Source organism: Sclerotinia sclerotiorum, genomic scaffold, assembly GCF_000146945.2.
Source record: "Sclerotinia sclerotiorum 1980 UF-70 scaffold_3 genomic scaffold, whole genome shotgun sequence".
Classification (NCBI taxonomy): domain Eukaryota; kingdom Fungi; phylum Ascomycota; class Leotiomycetes; order Helotiales; family Sclerotiniaceae; genus Sclerotinia; species Sclerotinia sclerotiorum.
Genome location: NW_001820833.1, coordinates 1,604,678 through 1,627,472, shown reverse-complemented (window position 1 = coordinate 1,627,472; position 22,795 = coordinate 1,604,678). Strand labels below are relative to the sequence as shown.

The 22,795-nt window shown below is 39.5% G+C and overlaps 8 protein-coding genes across 8 annotated transcripts; 5 read left to right on the top strand and 3 right to left on the bottom strand.

The window, feature by feature from the left end:
- Positions 1 to 2,883: 2,883 nt before the first annotated feature.
- SS1G_02722 (predicted protein) lies at positions 2,884 to 3,765 on the top strand (the record flags this gene model as incomplete). The annotated part of the gene is made up of 1 exon (XM_001596452.1): positions 2,884 to 3,765. One exon carries the CDS (start codon positions 2,884 to 2,886, stop codon positions 3,763 to 3,765), a length of 882 nt encoding a protein of 293 aa, XP_001596502.1.
- Positions 3,766 to 5,366: 1,601 nt separating this feature from the next.
- SS1G_02721 (hypothetical protein) lies at positions 5,367 to 5,975 on the top strand (the record flags this gene model as incomplete). The annotated part of the gene is made up of 2 exons (XM_001596451.1): positions 5,367 to 5,473; positions 5,795 to 5,975. 2 exons carry the CDS (start codon positions 5,367 to 5,369, stop codon positions 5,973 to 5,975), a joined length of 288 nt encoding a protein of 95 aa, XP_001596501.1.
- Positions 5,976 to 8,152: 2,177 nt separating this feature from the next.
- On the bottom strand, positions 8,153 to 8,837 carry SS1G_02720 (predicted protein; the record flags this gene model as incomplete). Its single annotated transcript, XM_001596450.1, has 2 exons — positions 8,153 to 8,260; positions 8,766 to 8,837. The coding sequence occupies 2 exons, from the start codon at positions 8,835 to 8,837 to the stop codon at positions 8,153 to 8,155; spliced, it is 180 nt and encodes a 59-aa protein (XP_001596500.1).
- Positions 8,838 to 12,141: 3,304 nt separating this feature from the next.
- SS1G_02719 (predicted protein) lies at positions 12,142 to 12,286 on the bottom strand (the record flags this gene model as incomplete). Its single annotated transcript, XM_001596449.1, has 2 exons — positions 12,142 to 12,155; positions 12,190 to 12,286. 2 exons carry the CDS (start codon positions 12,284 to 12,286, stop codon positions 12,142 to 12,144), a joined length of 111 nt encoding a protein of 36 aa, XP_001596499.1.
- A 172-nt stretch (positions 12,287 to 12,458) lies between these two features.
- On the top strand, positions 12,459 to 13,025 carry SS1G_02718 (hypothetical protein; the record flags this gene model as incomplete). The annotated part of the gene is made up of 1 exon (XM_001596448.1): positions 12,459 to 13,025. The coding sequence occupies one exon, from the start codon at positions 12,459 to 12,461 to the stop codon at positions 13,023 to 13,025; it is 567 nt and encodes a 188-aa protein (XP_001596498.1).
- A 2,856-nt stretch (positions 13,026 to 15,881) lies between these two features.
- Positions 15,882 to 17,928, bottom strand: SS1G_02717 (hypothetical protein; the record flags this gene model as incomplete). The annotated part of the gene is made up of 3 exons (XM_001596447.1): positions 15,882 to 17,150; positions 17,201 to 17,806; positions 17,866 to 17,928. 3 exons carry the CDS (start codon positions 17,926 to 17,928, stop codon positions 15,882 to 15,884), a joined length of 1,938 nt encoding a protein of 645 aa, XP_001596497.1.
- A 482-nt stretch (positions 17,929 to 18,410) lies between these two features.
- Positions 18,411 to 19,820, top strand: SS1G_02716 (hypothetical protein; the record flags this gene model as incomplete). The annotated part of the gene is made up of 3 exons (XM_001596446.1): positions 18,411 to 18,666; positions 18,734 to 19,312; positions 19,363 to 19,820. 3 exons carry the CDS (start codon positions 18,411 to 18,413, stop codon positions 19,818 to 19,820), a joined length of 1,293 nt encoding a protein of 430 aa, XP_001596496.1.
- Positions 19,821 to 20,902: 1,082 nt separating this feature from the next.
- SS1G_02715 (hypothetical protein) lies at positions 20,903 to 22,793 on the top strand (the record flags this gene model as incomplete). The annotated part of the gene is made up of 3 exons (XM_001596445.1): positions 20,903 to 21,148; positions 21,202 to 22,648; positions 22,699 to 22,793. The coding sequence occupies 3 exons, from the start codon at positions 20,903 to 20,905 to the stop codon at positions 22,791 to 22,793; spliced, it is 1,788 nt and encodes a 595-aa protein (XP_001596495.1).
- Positions 22,794 to 22,795: the final 2 nt, after the last annotated feature.

Genomic DNA, 22,795 nt, shown 5'->3' with positions numbered 1-22,795 from the left:
TCCCACAGAAGATAATCAAATCTCTCCCAGCAACTAACTATTAGAATTACAACAAGCCCAGTCTCGAAATCATGTCTCTATATACTCGCCCGGACTCATTGTTCTCTGCCATACCCTATCTATTTCATTTCTCGTTTTTCAAAGACTCTCCTTCATTGATAATTGTACGGTTTTGAGGATTCGCTTTCTGCTACTTATTTTCTTTTCCTCTTACTTTCTATCCTTCCCCAATATTTGATTCCCCCTCCCCACCCTCACATTCAAACCAGTTGACACTTTGGCTAGAAGAAAATTCAGGAAAGTAGGGTGCGCACTCTTTCATGTAGATACCTATCAGATTGCTATCGCCGGAGATGGTGAGGTGTGAAAATAGAAGGCTTATTTCGACTACTGTTTGTTTCGGTGGCTCGGTTGGTTGGGGAAGTATGTGGATGCTGGATTGCTTTGGGGTAATCGGGATGAATTGTGTTGATAGGGAGGGCTTTGCGAGCGAGGTCTTAGGGCGACAGTGTGGTTTGGTTTGGTTTAGGGGTGGTTTAGGGTGTTGAGGGGTAGGGGATGGGATTTGATTGTGCTGTCGGGGTTTTTGGGGTGTCGGACTGATTGTTTGACGAATTGCGGTTTATTCATCGTTAGGCTTCTGGGTGGTGTTGTTGATTATTTCGGAAGGGGTATTTCTGGTACTAGAGCAGAGTATGCTGGCTAGAGGTATTAGTATAGTGGGAGAGTGAAGTATGCGGGGACACTTTTGTGAATGTTGGAAAGTTTGTATTGAATGATCAACCATAAGTGTCTGCCAGTTTATCTGGGGAATACTTTGCGAGTTTCTTTCGTTTGGGTAAGTTCAGTGGGTTTCTACTCATAAGATCTATGGGAAATCTTGAGCTTGTGACTTTTATAGAACAGAGGTTTGCTGATTCTCACGCCGTAGTGTCGGAGATACTACTATACACAGAGCAAGGGGACGGTTGGAGAGGAAAGAAGATGTATACTTGATGAAATCACAAGCAGGTGGTGGCGTAAGTTTGAGTGAACGCATCGTAAGTCCTACTCTCTTGCTCATATTTCATTCGGCAGATTATTGTATTCCGAGTAACCTTTTTTTCGGCAGTTCTAGATCTGTGGCAAGAAATTAATAAATCGAAAAGAAATACTTAAGGAAACAATAGGGGAGAGATTGGAATGGAGTGGTAGGGCCCAAAGAAATGGGCAACAATAAGATCTCACAAAGGCCCACTCGGAAATGTAAGATCTTACTTTCCGCCTGCATCTTGCCTAAACAATCAAAAGTACGACGATATATCAAAAACAATAACAAAGTAATAACAATGATTGTCGATTATTTCGAAATTTTATCATGCAGATCAATTTCGCTTATTCCGGTCGACATATATATGTATGTATTTATGTATGTATATGCATGTAGCCCATCGATCAGATAGTCTTACCTGCACTTGCAAGTTCCCCGTGAGAAAATCTAGATTGTGTCGGGGGTAGAGACGAGAACCAAGTTCATGGTACTCTTAAGATTGTTATTGATTTCAATGCAAGTTCTTTCCTTTCTTATCTTTTTATTTTCCATTTTGTTGTGCGGCTGTAAATTCGAATCGAAAAGAAAAGCTTGCCGCATCAATCTCCTCGAAGCATGACTAAGCACCCAGCCAACGATAAGCAAAACAAAATCTGCTCGTACTCGAAGATTCCTTTTTCTTTTTCTCTGGTCAGATTCTAATCAAACCACAAAGATTTTCATCATCACAAATCTCGTATTGTTCTTGCCTGGATTCCTTGAATTTCCAAGTATTTCTGCGCGGACTTGGCAAGTTCAAGTTGGCGTAAGGGATACTGTCACAACTCCTTGATCGAACATTTATCATTCTCCATTGTCTTGATTTGAGCATTAGTATTGCCCTTTTTACCATAACACGACCCCTTCAATGCTCAAGAAGCGCGTCTCTCGCCAATCGAGGGCTGGACTGTCTTACTTTTCACGGGAACTTTTTCCGTCGACTCCCTGTTGACAAAAATCTACTTTGTGCGGATATGATGAATCTACTGCGCTCAATATGTACTCCTTACGCAGGTCCGATGTTTTTCTGCTTCCGAGTGGATTTTCAAATAGGAGAATTGTCGAGGGCTTTGTGAGGATGCTTGAAGTTGATTATCCTATGAATAATAGCCATTGTTGTATGTGCCTGCCCGTCTGGAAAATTACATGTTTTTCAACCTGCCTAGTCAATACTCATAAAAACAATCAAAGTCAAACAACCTGTTGTTTGAAGCTTCTCTTGTTTGTTTTTATTATGTGATTCTTGTTTATATTTTGAACAACTTGGCCAATCAATGGCTCGGAATCTCACAACCCGAATTGTTGGTCGATTCGGCACAAGGGATGGACGTGGCTGGCATAGTTCGAGACCTTTCCTGCAGGCGCAATGTGAGAAAATCCTTGATCCAATGAACTTTCACTTTTTTGAAACTGATAGATCCGATCTACTTTTTGCCTTCATACCTTTTGCATATGATAACATCATGTTGACTGCAAAGAATGAGCCTCCAGCCAGCTTTTTTCAGGCGAGCATAAAACCCTGAAATGATTTGACTTCAGGGCTATAAACACCACGTTGTCTCGTCAATATCCCTCGCAAGAAAATCATCTATTGAAGTTTCAATCTTTCAATCTATTGCAGTTTAATGTTCGCCGGTTTCTACATTTGACTCTCCCGGGTAACCGATAGGAATTTACCTTGCCTACATTCCTCACCAACAATGCGTGCTTCTAGCAACGGATATTTCGGCCAGTGCCTTCCTATTGATAATGATATGATTGCTCTGTCTCCACACAGTGATTCATACAACAGTTGGTTACTATCATCATCCACAATGGTCATCTCAAAGTCAGATATCAGTAAACCTTACCAAAACTCTTCAACTCCTTTCAATGGCTGGGCGAAAGTGCACGACGAATCGCTTCAAGATGAAAGATGCCAACTTTCGGCGAAGAACTGGCAACGACTTTCACTAGTCGAAACGGACCCGGGTATGATGGAAGATCTCTTTGAGGCGTCTGACTCCGAGTCCTTTTCTGACGACGATCCGCCATCTTATTATTCATCATCAACCTCAAGCTATCCTCCACAGAAAGAAGAAGAGGAAGTTTGGAATCGATACTTTCACGCGGAGCCAGATTACCTACCGCCTCCTCCTCCACCACCTCCAGTCTCTCATCCCGTCTATTCACTATTCCCGACGACAACACCACGACCAGCTCAAGAGTACAAACAACATGTAACTCACAAATCTTGGCCTGGCCAGCCTTGGCCTGAACGGCTCGATTCGCGTCCTAATCCTTCTAATGGCCGCGCTCGCGCGCAAACTACTCCTTCTCAACCAAATACACCATCCAATCTCAGTTCCTGCACAAACGTCAATCATCCACTCCCTGGATCATATGTTCCCGCCAGCTATCGTCACACACATCCTCCTTCACCCCACTGCAACTCCTTTACGCCTCTCGTCTTGAAATCAGAATTCGAAACTGATTCCGATGACGAAGATGAGAACTCCCCAAGCAAGATGACGAAAGCTATCGAAGAGATGTTTGAAAAGTTTCGCTCTAACGGAGGAAGCTCGAATAAGAATGGGGGCGAAGAAAAGCGAAGAAGATCAGGTGGATTTAGAAGAAGTGCAAGTGAGGCTTGTGAGGCCGTGAAGGGTATCTTCAGCAAGAAGTCCCACATACCTTCCGAACGACGTCTTTCATGAATATCAACCGAATAAAAATTTCCTTTGTGCGAATGTCTTCATGGAAATGATTGACGATCATGATTGTGTGTTGGAATGAGATATGAAAACTAAACTGGGCGGCTTGACATTGGAATTTTGTACTTTTTCTTTGACTTGGCTACACACAAAAGGTCGGTTAGAAAAAAAAATATGGTCACGAAAACATTTCTATCGTATTAAAATGTCTGTCTGTTGAAGTATCACGAAACTATACTAATCTCTGCTCCGAAGCGTGTGCTATCATTGCAGAGCACTGTTTATGTATAAGACGGTGTTTAGGGTCGGGATTGAGATTGGGATTAATGAATGGAGAAAATGGGGATATGGGAAAAATGATGGTCATGACTTCACGATGAAAGTAAACTCTAAGAGATAATGAAATACATTTTGTTATAATCGTATCATTCATTCTGCGCAAATCTTCTTGAGTTTTATAATCTTGAAATTTATCTTTTCACTTGAGATTCGATACAATATATCAATTTAGTAAGTATGTATCCCTTTCTCTCTCATTCTCTTCAAGATGTCAATACTCCAATAACTTAACCTATCTCGGCTCATGCACAAAGTAACGTTAAACACATCTCCATTTTAACCTAAACATGTCTTGCAAAATTATCACCTCAGATACGAAATGTGATAGTTTATATGATCAACACGTGACGTGACTTTCACATGGAAGACTTTAGCTTATAATTCCTGGTGATCTTGGGATTGAATGATAAGGATCTGTACTTGTATTATATTATATTATATTATATTATATTATATTATATTATATTATATTATATTATATTATATTATATTATATTATATTATATTATATTATATTATATTATATTATATTATATTATATTATATTATATTATATTATATTATATTATATTATATTATATTATATTATATTATATTATATTATATTATATTATATTATATTATATTATATTATATTATATTATGTTAAAAGGAATGACCTCACACAGGGAATAGTGGGAAGCTGATAGGGCAGAACTGAGGTAATATTGGTCTAGTAGGTTAATCTCTCTTCTAAGTTCTACGGAAGTGCGAAGCTCTCTTACAGTGTTACGTGACGGTTGTTACCCACTAGTGGCTCACGCGCACTAGCCCTGTATATAAAGACCTTCTTACTTAGAATCTTCTTAGTTCTTTAGTTTTAGATTCTAAGTGATTGAATTGACTCCGTTTACGACTTTTCCGTCACATACAGAGAGCTTCTCAATCTAGTCCTAATAGGACTAGTGCCCTGTGCACGTGCTACGCAGGAACCATTCACTTTAACAGTCTAGAATATTTTTTGAGTAGATAGTAAGAATACCTCCTAGATACAAGATTATAATGTTATTATAAATATAACGTGGTTTATCAGCGAGCGGGCCATATCACCGAGCGGGCCACTTTTACCTCAATTTATATCTTTCAACTCCAATACGCGATTTATCAACAATATATTATAGAATCGAATACTTTTAGCTATCGAAGCTATCAATAAAGACCAAAAATTAAGCATTCGGAAGGCTGCTAAGCTATATAATATCCCGCGTACAAAGATTCAGCACAGAATGGATGGTACTACCCCTCGTATCGAATCTCGAGCAAATAGTTATAATTTGACCAAATTAGAAGAGGAAGTGCTTATCCAGTATATAATCGATATGGATAAGAGAGGGTTTGTACCTAAATTAAATGGTGTAGAAGATATAGCGAATTATATCCTCGAATCGTGGGGTGCGAAGAAGGTTGGAAAGCTCTAGGCTCATCGCTTTGTTAAACGATGTCCAGAATTAAAGATGTGTTTTAATTGTGTTTATGATTTTCAAAGAGCTCTTTATGAAGATCCCAAGCTTATTGAAGAGTGGTTTAGATTGATATCGAATATATAGGCGAAATATGGTATTGTCGATTCCGATTTCTACAATTTCGACGAAATCGGCTTCATGATGGGTATAATATGCTCTGGAATAATTATAACTAATGCTGAACGAAATAGCAGAAGCAAGGCAATACAACCAGGCAATCGAGAGTGGGCTACAGCAATTATATATGGCAATGGAGAGGGTGAAACTATACCTCCATTTCTGATAGTTCAAGGACAAGTTCATCTTTTCAATTGGTATACCGAAACCGATTTTCCTGCGGATTGGGCTATTAAACCTACTTCCAATGAATGAACGAATAATGAGATAGGGTTAGAATGGTTAAAGCATTTCGATAAACATATTATTCGTCAAAGAAAGAGCAAATATCGAATGCTAGTATTGGATGGGTACGAAAGCTATGAATCAATACCTTTTCAATCATATTACAAATCAAATGATATTATATACCTCAAATTACTATCATATTCAAGTTATTTAACTCAACCACTTGATGTTGGGTGTTTTGGCATATTCAAACGTTCATATAATTATCAAATTGAAGGATTTATCAAAGCTTATATCAATTATATTACTAAGGTTGAATTCTTTATAATCTTCAAAGCTGTATATTTACAATCATTTACTATTCAGAATATGAAAGCTGGTTTTCGAGGAGCAGGTCTAATACCATTCGATCCTCAATCTATACTTTCAAAACTAGATATTAGAATTCGTACTTCTACCCCTCCATCTACCTTTTTGGAACTTACCAATTTCTAGATCTCTCAAACCCCTTATAATCCAATTGAGGCTTTCTTACAATCAACTCTAGTAAAAGCTCAAATAACTCGTCATCAATCAAGCTCTTTTACATCTATATTTGAGATTGTATAAGCTTTAATTAAAGGTACAGAAAGATTAATATATGAAGTTACATTTTTGAGTGCTGAGAATTGTATGTTTCGAAGAGCAAATGAGGTATTAAGTAAATGTCGACGCGCTAAAAAAATTCAATTATATAATGGAGGAGTATTTACTAGACAAGAAGCTGAAGATATATTATCACAATAAGAGGTTGATAATCAGATTCAATATGATGAGCATCAAAATGGGGGAAATTTTAATAGGGAATCATCTACTAGTCGATGTTGTAGTAAGTGTGGAAAGACTGGTCATAATTCAAGAACTTGTCAGAATAGTATAATAGATCCTAGATTATTAGATTCTTGATAGTTTCAATCAATTGATTTAATTGTTGTTAAATAATATGGGTTTGAAATGATAAATTGAGGTAAAAGTGGCCCGCTCGGTGATATGGCCCGCTCGCTGATAAACCACGTTAAAGAAAATATTAAATAGACTTTTCTTTTGATTTTCGGCAGAATAAGATAGATAGATTTAATAGTGATGCATCGAGCTATGAGAAGTTCCTGGCTGGTTTGGTAGTGTCACGATTCATTAATTCACGTGACCTCGAGGACCTTTTGGACCTTAGGGTCCCAAAGGTCCTCAAAAGATGATATAGGGTATATAAACATTCATTTAGTCTCGTAGTTAAGGAGCTTTGTGCTCAACTTAGTTATCAATTAGTTTACCTACATTCTACTTGATCTAGTAACGACTTCACTTCCAAGTGAAGACCAGTGATAAAGCCTTAACCCACAACTACCAACCAGACGAAACCTTAGGCAGCCGCTGCCTCCAGTATAGTATCGTTACAGGTAGGTCTTATCCCCTCGTTTCGGGAAAGTCTATGTTATATTATTAGTATATACAAAAGTCTCGATTATAGAATATCCTACCTAATCCAGTAGTTTTTTTTTGGAATAATTTATAGAATATATAATATTGGATGGATTCTTTTATATTGGTTTAATAGATATTCAGCCATCTTTGAAAATATTATATCTTCAATTAATTAATATTGATGAATTTGATTGCAGCTGTGAAAGATAGAAATATTTTGAAATTTATTAATTATGTGATTTACTTGAATGATTTAAAACTCTAAATAATTAAGAGTTTGGATTTTTTTAATGTCAGATTGCTTAGTCGGACTTTTTTAATCAAAACTTTTACAGTAGTTTATATATAATCCAATCATTTTTTGTAAATTAACTAAACAGATAATCATCCGGACGGAATGTGAAAATATTATTGGAGACACTGTTCCATATTCAGTGATTTTGTCTTCATAGTTGTCCGCGAAAGTAATATAAATGGGAAATAGTGAAGACTGACGCCTCGTTGCCATAGTCATCAACAACAAGCTCATGTATGAGAAAATGTACTAGTACTCCACAGACAGTTCTAGAGTGGGGTGGAGAACCTCTTGTATGTATGTTTGCCTTTCTGTTCATGTTGCAAGATATTTCATTCAAAAATCTCCTCATCTAGTTCATGTTAACTAGTTTCGTGTGAAGATCGAAAGTCAAGGATTCAAACTATGACTAGTAAGTTTTTTGGAATTCGTCATCCTAAACGAGATCTTATCCATCCGTCAAATCGCATGACAGTTGGATCTCTGAAGGAATACAGTTTATCATTTGAGGTGATTGGATCCCGAGATGTGGGCATTCCAGGCTAGGATCATATTCCTAAAAATTGTGGTGAGTTGAATCAGCTTTTTTGAATTCTTCCTAGGACGCTCATTTCCACCTTTGCGGATTTTCTATAGACCAAGGCCTCTGCACCTAACATCAAGGGAAGAAAAGATATATGTTGATTAAGCCATTCACTAAGTCTGATGCAACTGGGTAGGTTGCTCTCTGAATTCAAGATAGTTTTAAGATGACTTTCGTCAGCAAGAAAGAGATACAGGAATGTCAATAGTTCGACCGCTATGCTTGGCTCATCCGGAAAAGATTAAAAGAGTCTTCATAGACGTCTTCTCGTTCGGTTCTGACCTTCGATTAGGTTCTGTTATGCACCATCTATGAACTCATCCTAAGTTGTAAGAAATCCAGCTAGAAAATATCTGGTGGTTTATCATCATTAATGATATTTCATTCTCGGACACTAATGCTAGCTTCACCCACACTGTGTAGGAAGCAGTGTTAAGGAGGTATAATGATGGTGAATATACTGTTATTCTAATCTTACAAAATAGAGTTTTTCCATTGCCTGTATCATAAGCTTTAATATCATAGAGACATCGTCAGCCGTAACTGGCATGTTAGAATCATCCAACACACGTATGCCTGAAAAATTTGTGTAGTCTGACAATGCTTCTAGCCTCGAATAGAAACTTGAAGTAAATAAAAGTTTCAAGGCTGTTTTTTTAAGACATTTAAATCATTGGAATGAAAATTGAGGTACAGTACTTGAGGTTCTTTGTTTCCTTCCAGTGGAAGTCTTCCATTAGTAGTCGTAACGAATCTTGGGAAACCATTTAGAGAGTTTTTTTCACGAATATATGTCCTGAGATGGCTAGATATATTGCTACTACGTTATCCCACTAAATTCACCATATCTTGACAGAATATATTTCTTTGCGGACCCAAACGTTAACATATATAGAATCTTTCCCACGTTTGTACTTGCTAGATATCTCGCTAGGGCTAGGAATATGTATCTAGTATCTATATAGCTTCAGCGAGCCACTACAAACTTTGAAAACATTCATCGGTTTGTATTCGGAATACTGGGAAGTCAAAATCTTAGATTTTCGTAAATCGTGTTCAGTCAAGCATTAGAAGTCGATAGATGGTAGAACGGAATCAGACAGATTCTACTATTACATCAATGACCGGTTTTTAACACTGCTTATTTGGTTCTTGTCGACTCGTTGGCATCCCGTTATCACGTAGGAGCTGTGGAAAATGGAAATGCTGAATCATGAACCCCCCTTCGTGTGCACTCATGGTGCCACTTTCCGTCAAATTCCTAGGTTAGCTAGAAATTTTCACGTTTTCTATTTCCTATATAGAAATTCGAAAAATAGAACTCGAATCTCAATCCCATACCTCTCTCCTCCGCCCCCAGGTAAAATTTTATCTCCCGTTTCCGCCACTGCTGCACTGCACGCAAGGACACAGTTCCATCTCCTTTCTCCTTGACATAATTATCCAAACTATTTTTGCAAAAAAAATTCTGAAGGTCCGATAATCTATTCACGCACTCGCGTCGGAATCGGAAAAATCCCAAATCACCTACGGATCCGGTGATGATGAGGAACTGGCAACGTAACGAGACAAGGAAAGGTCACTGTGTGGTAGAAGCGTTGTCATTTCCATCCTCGCTTACACCTTTCTGGGCCAGAATATCCCAAAATGATTAAATATTTTGAAATTAAATTAATATATGTACGTGTGTACAGCTATCCCATTGACAAGATCGCTTCGGAAAATGGAAGCTGAGGAGGAACGTTTATTTGCGAGGTTTCCATGGGCTGGATGTTTTCAAAGTTCATTTACCAACACCGATTAGAGAGGAAGTTGATATGTTCTGGGAGTACCGGGAGTGTGGAGCCGGCCGGCCGTTGGTGATAGACCGTAGAACGCCTAACCGATCATGACTTGGGTATCGTGCGAAATAAGGACTTTCAGTGACCCACACATCGAATTGCTTGATTTTATTTTGGGTGGGTTTGTGGATTGCTAGCGACCCCTACAAGGACGGAAATCTGGCAGATGAATTCGTCTTCTATATCCGCTAATTAGCACCGTTTTCTAGAATTCCCTTTACCGTAGCCCCTTCTAAATTAAAGACACTTACGTCGAAGTGGAGAGAATGCGCATGTCATCATTCTACTTAATGATGTCAATTTTACTTGAGTCTGACTGTAATATGTGCAGCAAATAGCAGTCTTATGCTACCATAAAGAAAATCTGGACGAATGATCCAACAATTTATATTCTACCAGAAACTTGGAATTCTTGTTAGATTTATAATAAGTGTTTCAGATTTACCAGATGTATGAAAATAGTACTCGGGTAGGATTTCCCAAAAAATACTACCTAATAAGCGCCAATAAGGCTTTCCACTTAATCGGCGCTAATCTATATACTTTTGTTCATACGCGCCCCGCAAAGTCTAAATTGAAGAAACAGGAACTAAAAATTCCTTCAACTAAACTGATTTTGATGTTTAAACGCATTGGCAGCTACGAGATTGAAAGCATCGTCCAATCGATTCACCATGCTTCTTTTCCCCTCAATTCTCCACTTCACGACAAGATGATTGCAAGCCGGAAGATTGGTGATAAGACTCCAGTTTCTCTTAACGCTGCACATTGATGCTTGGATTGAGGCATTGCTGTGTGATATATGAGGTAAAATATGTTGTGTACAGCAAGGCGCAAACAATCATACCAATGAAAGAATCGGGAATGGACAATAGGATTACGTCTCTGTTTTTGATTGGGTGGATGAGACATTCCCCATTCACAAACATTCTTTGGATTCATATCATTCATTCCATTGTGAGTAGCAACGGGATATTCGGAATGAAATGAATTAAAAAAACAATTCCAGATTTTTCGTTTTTGTTTCATCCATACACTTCCTCTGATATTCCAACAACCAATCCATCCTTCATTTTGCCATTTTCTTTTCGTTTTTATTGGTGTGAGACTGGTGCCAACCGAACATCGAGAACGCGCTTCAGTCAGCCTCATACATACGTACCCATTCCTGGTCTGTGTAGCGCTTTATGGGGCAGGACATAAGAGCTTGATACATTGGTTCAAATTCCTTTGATATATTGGCAAGCGCGATCGTCTGGATCCACTATACAATGTCGTTGGGCTAGAATTTTATATTATATGTATTTTACTTAATTGCGGGAAGGAATATCTTTCTAATCTACCCTTCTTATGGTAGTACCGAGATCGATATTCTGGACTAAATATATATTTTTAAATTAATTCATAAGGCTTAGAGTAGACAAAATACGCACGGTCGAATATCTAGCTTTAGATGGTCAGGGTATGTAGAATAGATTAAAGTTTTCTATTCCCTTATATTATTCTCAGCATAACCTCATTATTGAAGTCGATAAGGTTTCACTTTACTGTTTTTCCTCTTGTTCCATTCTTGACACAATAGATGATTGTAGAGTTTTGTTATAAAAAAGAAATCATATTATTCAATTTAAAATATTTTCTTTAATTTAAAATGCCTATGTAGATAAGTTCAACATTCCTACGCTCAAGGATTCCTTCTTCATTTTTTGAAAATACCTCTCATATATACTCGACTAAACTACATCGTTGACAATTATCTACCTACGACTTCTTTCATCGGAAAATTATTTTCCTAAATATCATAAGGACAACTACAACTACAATAGTACAAAGAAACAACACACACGCCAAGCTCCACCATCTTCTTTCTACCCCTCATTTTCAACCCAACTCGAGAGACAGCCTTACCACCAGCCAACATCAAACATCAACAACCAAAAATGGATAACATTGATATAATCCCCGGCATCTTCGTCGTCAACTCAGGAGTTTTAATGCTCATTGCATTTTTAATCATAATATCAGTTCTACTGAAGATCTGGACGACTGTTAGAGCCTTACCCACGCGGAGAGATTTGGAAATGCAGTGGGCGAATGAATGGGTTTGAGCTTGGGACATATCTATCTCCCTGGTTCTTGGCTGGGGAGTAGTACTCATGTTTGATCGGGTTGAGATCGGAATTTACGATGCCGAAATGTGGTTAGAGGTCTTTCTATGAGTGATCTCTTGGATGAGAGTGCTATTCGTTTTCGAGCATCTTATGTTTGATATATAGGCTTTACACTTTGTGTAAGATTTTTGGTGCTGGGTTTTGACAATTTGCTTGCTTATGGCGTCTACCTCTTCTCCAGTTGAAGATATGTCTTCAGACGTGGAGTTGCAGAGCTGCAATGTACAAGATCGACAAAGGATGATTTACGATCCGGTCACAGCCTCGGAGAACATGGCCTCAAATCAAAACTTACGATTATCTGAATATATAGTCAAGCTACTATCACTTCAAAGGCTTAGCGAACTATATAAACATGTGTTTCGGAGCTGGTTTACTCTTAATTCCCTTGCTTCTAGAAGGATCTCGGCAGTATTAGCGCGATGCGAATTATTGACGGCAACGAACATCTCAGGATCATGGCATTTAGTGTATACATGCTTCGGATCTTCACTGTGTGCACGAAGCAATGCGGAACTCAAAGATTCGAGGAAGGAAAAGTCGCTTGGATCGTCACGCCACAATTGTACAGCACCCACGCGGCATCATCCTATCCTTTATGGTGTCATATTTTATCACCTCCTATCATCTTCGAAGATTCTCTGCGTGGCTTCAACGTCGCAGTATCCAAAATCTTCAGTGAGGCTGTACAGAGGCAGACAGCATAAGAAGGAAAACACGAGTTAGAGAGATAGAGACAGGCAGTTTCTATGCTATCCATAGAACAATATTTTTCTTTTTAGAAAGATTGCTAGTGTCAGAGAGAATTAGTGGAATCTTTAAACAGATCAATATAATACAGATGCGGATGAATAGATCTAGATGAGATACCATTACAGTATACATGAGGAGGCCTAGGTGACAGGCTCACCACTTTGTAGTCTTAGTAGACCTTACCTTAGCTAAACTTCCTTTCGTCAAACTTAGAAATAGAGCAATTACGCATACTTTTCTCGGTTCTCTTTCCCTAATATCCTACAATGTTAAATATATTTTGCGTCCACATGGGTATAAAATAATCTGTAGATATCGATGCTAGAAGAGAGACGCAAGGAATTCGAAGAAGATGCTAGGTTGAGGAGTAGCGGGTGTATATGTATAGCTAGCGATACCAATATCTGATTTCTTCTATCCTAAAAAGTTAACCTGGGATGTTGTGTTGATGTAAACAGGGAGATTTAAGTGGAATTTCTGATTAGTGGAAAATCTGTGGGCTTCAGGGTGAATTTCTTTTTGCTGAAGACGAAGATAGGAAGGGTGTTGATATGCGGAAAGGTCTTCATTGATTCGAGTTTTGGAAGAATGGGCTTTAGTTTCTGGGTAAAGTGCTCTGGGGCTTGAGAGAACTCTGTTTCTTTCTTGCTGTTATGTATGTATATTTCTTTTATTGTTATATCACATATAAAGATATGAATTCATCATTACCGTTATATATCAATATCTATTTCCCCGGCTTGAGTATAGATTCAGGAGTTGAGAAAATTCACTTTTTTCCTACCAGAACAACGAGCAGGAGACTCCACCATGATATTTCCTTGCTCCCTATTAATGCTTGTCCATCTTTTACACAAGACACTATGAAGAACTCTCCTTTATAAAAGAGCTTCCTTATATACTCACTCCTCAAATTACATAATAGGACTAATTTTTTAATACCACCAGAAGCGAAATATATGAAGTAAGTATAGAAAGTACGATACGGTGGATATTGAAGCCAGAAAATCCGGGGATCATTCCGATAGGTCGGAATAGTTTGGGGATCATTGCTAGTTGCTTCATCTAGCGTTCACTTATCCTACCAGGTTGCGATAATTTAGCTGCTGATGAATTCGAAGGAAAGAAAGTCAAAGATAAGCCGATGTGCCTTGCGAAAAGCTGGAAATCTTGGCTCAGATAATAGCTCTTATTAGTACAAGAGACCTATTTTTTTCATCACCGTCGCAAATTGTTCGTGCTCTTGACCTCAACCGTCATGTCCCATAGTCTTCTCAAATAGTGAAATTGACAGACTGTTAACGGCATCTCAAGTAACCCAATTCTCTTCCCCCGATCAACCCAGAAATCTTCACTACGCATTATTTTTAACTCTATTTTCAACACAATTGCAGGACACGAACAGATCAGAGTATATTTGCTTAATATAGAATATCTTTTTCCTATTCCTATTCTATCTACTTTTACTAGATGTTATGAACTGTCGATAATACTTTTTATATACATAGGATCTAAGAATGAAGATTGGAGATTTAAGATGGAGGCTCAAAGATATATCACAATCACCTTCTTCACATAATAAACTCTCTTTCTTTGTATACTATCGAGAATAAAGGGGTAAATAACTCCCTATCTTTTCATCTCCCAGTCGAAGTATTTTTATTTTATACCATGTATCTCACACTGTGATCGTTTAAGGACCTTCAGCTCATTACTATCTCCTCATACTCCTGATGGCACTGCAAATATAGAAGTAGAAAGCTGCTACTCGTCCCAGGGTAAATTAAATTATTTTGTAGAAAATAGAGTAAGGAATTAGAAGAACAATCCTCTTTTTTCCAGTTCAGATTTTTAGAAATTATGAAGACTATTACCCCAATGTAATCGCTATTTAGTCATATATATCTTTCCTTATTCCCAGGTATTCAAAGTATTCAATCTCCCCATCTCCCAATCTCACTCTTTTTTCTCCTTTTGAAATTACCATTTTAAATAAACCATCTACCCGAGCATCACCATCCAACTATCCTAGAATCCCACAGTACTGCCATCAGAAACCGCAACAATGCAGCTAAATTCTAGAATAACTAACCTCATTTCTCTTTACCTGATTTAGTCAAGTAACTACCTACCTACTAATATCAAGCTTTTCCCCAGGATGGCGCAACTCTCAATAGGGAAATGTGTATTAGCTTAGCTGGTAGTGTTTGAAAGAAGTAATGATAACTCACATAGATGATAAAGCTTTTGTTAAACCATATTAAACATCAGGTATGGCATCTCTCTCTCTCTCTCTCTCTCTCTCTCACTTGCCCACCATAATACGCAAAATTTCAGTAAGATTTACACAGATCCCTCCAAGAATCCGAGCTTCCAAAATAGCACCGGAAGGTATACCACACAACAACAGTGTTCTAAAAAAGAATCCTGAATCCGCGTCTCTGCACCTAGAGTAAGTTCGCAGACCAATACCAGAAAATTTGCCGAGCAGGGAAAACCTCTCACATTTGCAACAACGACTCAGTGAGGTGACTATTTTCTTCCCAAACTGATGATCTCGATCCTGAATATATCTCATCACTAAATGTTCCTCTCTATAAAAGCAAGATATTACTATTACATGAGATCAAGAAGCGAATGATAAAAAAAGCAACTTTGTTTTTGAATTCTCATCATATCGTCCTTCCCATGTGACGAAATTATTGTTAAAGCCGCTGGCTATCATATGCGTAGATATCCATAATCGTACAACCAATAATACATTTTCCTGATGCCATAGCGCCGAAACTCCTTTATCACACATATCAAAGACGCCTCAGCATCAGACGATCAGTTTTCCTCCGCCCACTCCTCAATCCTCTCCATCAAATCCGCTTTCTTTCCCGCCGAATTCAATCCCTTTCCTAATAAACACTCCTTTAAATCAGTTACCTTAAATTTCTCTAATCCTCCGTTTGCGACCAGATTTTTTAGCTCTTCCTTATCCATTTCCCCTAATTTCTTCGCTGAACTCTTAACCAACACTTTCTTTTTTTTCGGTACCTCAACTTCATCCTCATCAAGATCTCTTTTCAAAACATTTTCGTTTCCATTGCGCCATTTGCCGTATTCGGACTCTAAAGTGGTTCCCCAGTTGGCGATATATTCACCACATCTTTTATGGATTTGTCTGTACTTTGGTATTGTTTTATCTTCCGGGACGTCAGGGATATCTTCCTCGAGCGCCAGGGCTTGAAGAATTTTGTAATGCCATTGTAGACTCGGATTTGGGTAGTTCCTTGGATCATATTGAGCTTTGGGTAATTGAAGCTGTTGGATAATAATTCGCATGTTGTCGATTAATTTATCTGGTGCAATGATAGGTCCCGGTGCTGACACACTACGGAGATCATCTGCAAATGGGAGAGGATAGAGCCAGAGACCTGCAGGGAAGATTTGCTGGTTTGTTGCGGGATCGAATTTCTCCACCGAGGGTAAGATAGCAACGATAGCAGGATTAGCATCTTTGCGAGCAATATACCATCCTAAACCCATTTTGTTGTCTTTAAGAAGTTTCTCCCAGAGAGCAGAGAAAACTCGAGTTGATCCAACATAACCATTCTCGCTTGGATAAATGAAAGTTGATTTATGGACAGATGCCCAATAGGGTAGCATAGACTGAGGTTTGAAACCTATGATGCGAAGACCTGAAGGGCCGAAATTTTTGAGTTCCTTTTGCTCATCGGGAGTGAAGAGGACTTGGGCACCGCCAAATTTGTAGGCTTTTTTGATTTCTGTCTTCTGAATGACACGGGCTGAATCTTCAGCCATTTGTGTTGTCTCGCCGACTGGGATTTGAAGAACTTCACCTTCCGTCCAAACATATGTACTTCTAGCCGGAGCTTGTCTGTGAAGAATATTGTACCCATTGACAGATATGTTGAGATTAGGCCCAATCTCAAAGGGTAAATTAGAGAAAAGAGCTCTTTTGGGGATTTGTTTCGAGTTGACGTCCAAGATAAGACTATTTAGTAAAGACAGCCCATCGCCTTTAGATTGAAGACTATTTGGACCAAAATTTGGCGCATCTTCCGCAAGCGGATCACGATAGATGATATCCTAGTACTATTAGAAACAATAATTCGGCAGGAACAAAGTAAGGAACATACATCATAGAACTTAGAGCGGTCAAACTCATGTTCAGGGGTCGATATCGGAAACAGCTCAATAACAACACCAATGTCATAAAGATCCTTAGCTCGAACAGCTGCTACGGATCTCAGGGGCTTGTCTCCAGAGTGAGGGTCATCCTTGTCGGTAACAATAAACAGTCTTCTCGACACGAAATTTGGGGCTCTTGTGGTGAATATTTGATTGGCACAGAATAAGAGATTGTTCATATCCAAAGGTTCCTCTGTTGGTACCAATATTTTTTTCGCTTCTTCTTCATCCTCGACAATCTCCTTCAATGCTTTGACGTCTTGCGCAGAAGGTACATCAAGGTCCGTGAAAAGATAGCAATGAGGATACACTGAGGTGTCCAACCCACTTTGATCCTTGAACTTTGTTTCCTCGGTACCATATAACATGATACCCATCATATCCTTTGGACTGGAGATAATACGCTGTTGCATAATCATATATGCGCATTTAAGAGCGGCCAGAGTGGGACTATCCGTATCGGCTTTCTTAGAATCGGAAGGGGGAGGAGGGGTAAGCATCGACCGACTGACATCAATAACGAAAAGAACCGCATCTTTTTGTGTGCGATAGTCCTATTAATATGTAAGTATTTGGAACAGGTTAATAACAGAACGAATTCTAATATTCTTACGGTCTCATCAGGCTCCTCTTCCTCTTCCTCTTCTTCGTGTTTCCGATCTTCTGAATCTGCCATATTTGTTGGTCTTGTTTAACAGCCTTGGGAATAGAGTACGACTGTAAAGATAATTGAATTCCTGTAGATTGAGGTGTATGTGTGAATGAATATTAAATACAGATACAGAAAAGGATGAGGAGATGAGAATGAGAATGGGAATGAGGATATCCAAATGATCAGGCAGACGCGTCAACCCGCGAAGGTGGAGCAATCACCACGAACACTAGATACGTAGGCACGTGATATTATCATTCCAAATCTCTCTAGATTGATTGGCTCAAGACATCGGCATTTTCGGAGCTCCGTCGATCCAAGCATCACATTACATTGAGTTATCCTTGTAGCAATCGGATGTGAGGGAAAGTTGTCTTTGCAGTGGTATGTACTGCTAAGTGGTATCTCCACCGAGAAAATATTATAAAAGGTAATTCTACGAATCATTGCGTATTGGCTAATAATTGTCTTTTTTTTCTGTCCGTGATTTCAATTTCAATAGCATTATGTCTTTCAGAAATCCTAAAGCTGTAGGACAGCTTACAAAAAGAACTTCACAAGCTACTATCTCACGCCTCACAAGCAATGTCTCTCCCACCACAACCTCATTATTGCAAAGGAACAACGCAGACCAGTCCAGACCTTTTGCGACTCCAGTGCCGCCGGTGACACAAGATGCGACGGGAAGGAGGGGACCCACGGCAATGGTGCTCATGAATATGGGTGGTCCACAAACCACAGATGAAGTTGGGGATTTCTTAAGTAGATTATTTGTATATTATGCCCTGCCGCGCCACTCCTTCAGTCTAACCATTTACTACACAGGCAGATGCCGATTTAATTCCTCTTGGACGTTTTCAAAACTACCTTGGACCTCTCATTTCGAAACGTCGTACGCCGAAGATTCAAAAGCAATATGCTGCAATTGGTGGCGGCTCCCCAATTCGAAAATGGTCAGAACATCAGGCCGAAGAGATGTGCAAGTTATTAGACAAAATGTCACCCGAAACCGCACCACACAAACCATACGTTGCATTCAGATATGCGAATCCTTTGACTGAAGAGATGTATAATAAGTTGTTGGCGGATGGTTTTGGAGGCGGGAAAGGTGGAAGAGCAGTAGCATTCACACAATATCCTCAATACAGTTGTTCCACAACAGGAAGCAGTTTGAATGAATTATGGAAGTGGAGACAGAGACTCGAAGGAAAAGCTGCTGGAAGTCCAAATGGTAGTGATGGAACAATCAATTGGAGTATTATTGATAGGTGGCCAGCACACCCAGGTCTTGTTGAAGCTATCGCACAAAACATCGAGGCTACTTTAGCGACATATCCTGAAAAGGATAGAAAGGATGTTGTATTACTTTTCTCCGCCCATAGTTTACCAATGTCTGTGGTCAATAGAGGTAAGTCCGTCCAGAATTGTCATGTTGAAGAAGTCGCTAACTCTTGCTAGGTGATCCCTATCCCGCCGAAGTTGCCGCTACAGTCTATGCTGTGATGCAAAGATTAGGTCACTCCCATGCATATAGACTCTGTTGGCAATCGCAAGTTGGGCCTAGTGCATGGCTAGGAGCTCAAACGAGCGATACTGTCGAGGAATATGTCAAGAAGGGCCAAACGAAGCTCATACTTATTCCCGTCGCATTCACATCAGATCATATCGAAACACTTTATGAATTAGACGATGAAGTCATTGGAGAATCAGGCCACAAAGATACTATCAAGAGATCTGAAAGTTTGAATGGCTCACCAGTATTCATTCAAGCATTGGCCGACATTGCTAAAGCACATTTAGACAGCGGAATTGCCTGTAGTGTTCAAATGGGATTAAGATGTCCTGGATGCACGAGTGAGAAATGCGCAGAGACTAAGAAATTCTTCGCTGGAAGTGAGAGAACATTTGCCGCGTAAGAAAAGGGGCACAAAGTTTATTAAAATGTATATAATTAGTCAATTATTGTAGACAATTACGAAGCGAATGTGAGCGGAATTGACATGTCCAAAGTCCGCGTCGGTTCCAGACGTATAAATTACCCCGAATTTGATCACGACTGACATGATCTGCGGGTCACTGCAGCTAAGAGGGATTAAGTTTAGGAAGAACTATTTCGCTATAAAAAGGAACTGAAGTCATGTACGCCTCCGTCTAAATTCAATGAACTTTGCAAATAAATGCATCTACCGGCAGAACTTCTAGCATAACAACCTTGGTATATTATTGAATGTAATGAAGTCATAGACAAAGAATTCTCGTACGCATACATTGCCACACCATGAATTTCCCATGCCGCCAGCACCAATTAGCATTCAGAGCGGTAAGTCTTTTATCCCTTGGTGGAAAACGGCGGAGAAAATGCTATTTCATTAGCTACCAAGCCTTTTGGGTAGTCGCCATCCCTGTTGATCGATTATCAAGCATTTTTCTACGAATTACTGCATTCCTTTTCCATTCTTGAAACAATACAGGATTTGATTAACAAATGGATTATGATACGCTCAAGGTGCGGAGTTTATCTCGCTCCGTTTTCTGTCGTCATGCTTGCTCTACCTAGGTACCTAGGTATGTTTATGGTGTGACAGTTGGGATTGGCTTCTCCCATTATTATTCTTATCAAGCAGAAGAGTTCGAGCCCAACTACCGTAATTGGGTCATATCCGTGCGAGCATCCTAGAAGGAAGCTATCGCGGATTACTCCATATCAGCTTCTGGCAAACAGAAACTGGGCTGCCCACTTTCACGGTATCTATCTTCCTATCTTGGGCAAGCTGGATTGTATTTTGAGGATAAGCTCGGACTTGCTTTACTCGTCTTTCTAGTTGACTGTTTTCTTCATTCCTATATCATCATCTCTTATAACTTATTCCAAATTCTGCTAGTGTTTACAGCGTCGGCGCGGACAGTTACTTCCAATAAACATCATCTTTTGTTGGACCGAGGTCATTTTACTCAATGCGCCAATCGAACTTATACTTAGTCGCGACATAACGATAAGATGGAGACAATGGAGAATGAACATGAGGAACAACGGGAAGAGGAACCGCAGAGGATTTGGGGCGCAAAGGATTCTTTAAGGAGGCACACAAAAGGTCGTAAATCCATTATACCATCCGCGTCTGAGGAAGCCCCATTACTGGGTAATGATGGAGCACACGAGGGAGAGAGTCATGAAGGGAATGGGGAGGCTTTATGGGAAGGGCATGGAGATTTTGCGGGGTTAACATGGTGGCATAAACCATCTGTATGTTCTCTGCTGACAATTGTTCAATGTATGCTAATATATGTCTTTCCCAGGTATCCTGGCTTATATTGCCATTCTTCTTTTTAGCTCTCGCAGTCGGTGGAATCATCGTACCAAAACTCAATCTTATCCTTGCCCTCGTATGTCGATCGTATCTCGCAGAAAGATCTTCTCAAGATCCAAATTTTCTATTCACGCCTGTTTTACTTGGTTCCGATAATCCTCAATGTCGAATTCCTGAAGTACAATCATTAGTTACTAAGTTTACATTGGCAATCACTATTATCACTGGAATATTTAGCGCTGTTATGTCCCCGTTACTTGGGGCTTGGTCTGATCGAAATGGGAGAAAGAAGATTCTGGCGATTTCTAGTCTTGGTGGTTTCTTAACAGAAATCATCACCATTCTTGCAGGCAAATATCCGGATACCGTTTCATATCAATGGCTGCTTGCCGGTGCTGTCTTCGACGGACTTTGTGGTTCATTTACTGCCGGTATGGCACTCACCCATGCATACGCAGCAGATTGTACTGCGCCTTCCAAGAGAGCGGTAGCTTTTGCCTACTTTCACGCATGTTTATTTGCTGGTGTTGCAATTGGTCCTCTACTTGCTGCAGCACTGTTCCACTTAACTCAAAGCTTACTCACGGTGTTTTATGTCGCACTTGGCATACATACTTTCTTTATCCTTTTCATAGTACTGGTAGTACCAGAGTCACTCACCCAAAAGCGACAAGAGGTTGCCCGTGAAAAGCATGCTGCTGGAGGTTTACTTGTGGCCAATCAAACTTGGCTCAGGATATTAAAGAACAAAAATCCACTTGCACCTCTAAAAGTTTTGTGGCCAACCGGTGGCGGAAATACTAAACATGTTCGCGCGAATCTTGTTCTACTTGCAACTGTGGACACTATCATTTTTGGCGTTGCTATGGGAGTTATGACTGTTATGGTTTACTATTCAGGCTACCAATTTGGATGGCGAACTTCAGAGACAAGTCTTTACATGTCTGTTGTTAATAGTACGCGAGTCTTTACGCTTGTTGCTATCCTCCCTCTTTTTAATTACCTCGTCCGAACTAGACCTCGCAACAGACTACGCAGAGAATCAGGGTTCCCTGTACCAGAAAGCCACTCTGGCGCTGATTCGACAGATTTGTTCGTTGTTCGGCTTTCTATTATCTTCGAGATTGTAGGATATCTAGGATTCACACTAGCCCGCAGCGGTCCGCTTTTTGTGGCATCTGGAATCATGGCTTCGATGGGTGGTGTGGGTTCTCCAACATTACAATCAGCATTAACCAAACATGTACCCCACGACCAAATAGGACAGCTCTTAGGAGCCACAGGCTTGTTACATGCGTTAGCAAGAGTCGTTTGCCCTACGATATTCAACCTAATTTATGCTCAAACTGTTGGTACCTACCCCCAAACAGTCTTCTTGGTTTTAACAGCATGCTTCGTCTTTGCATTCACTTTTAGTTGGTTTATTCGACCTAACGGTATGATCTCCCCCTCGATTGTTATAGGGTGACTAGCTGACATGTAATAGTATCTTTGGAAACCTCATTCCAGAAAGTACCAAGCTCCCAAGAAGCCAACAATAGTCAAGATGTCATTATTGACGAACAAATTGCTGGTGTCTAATC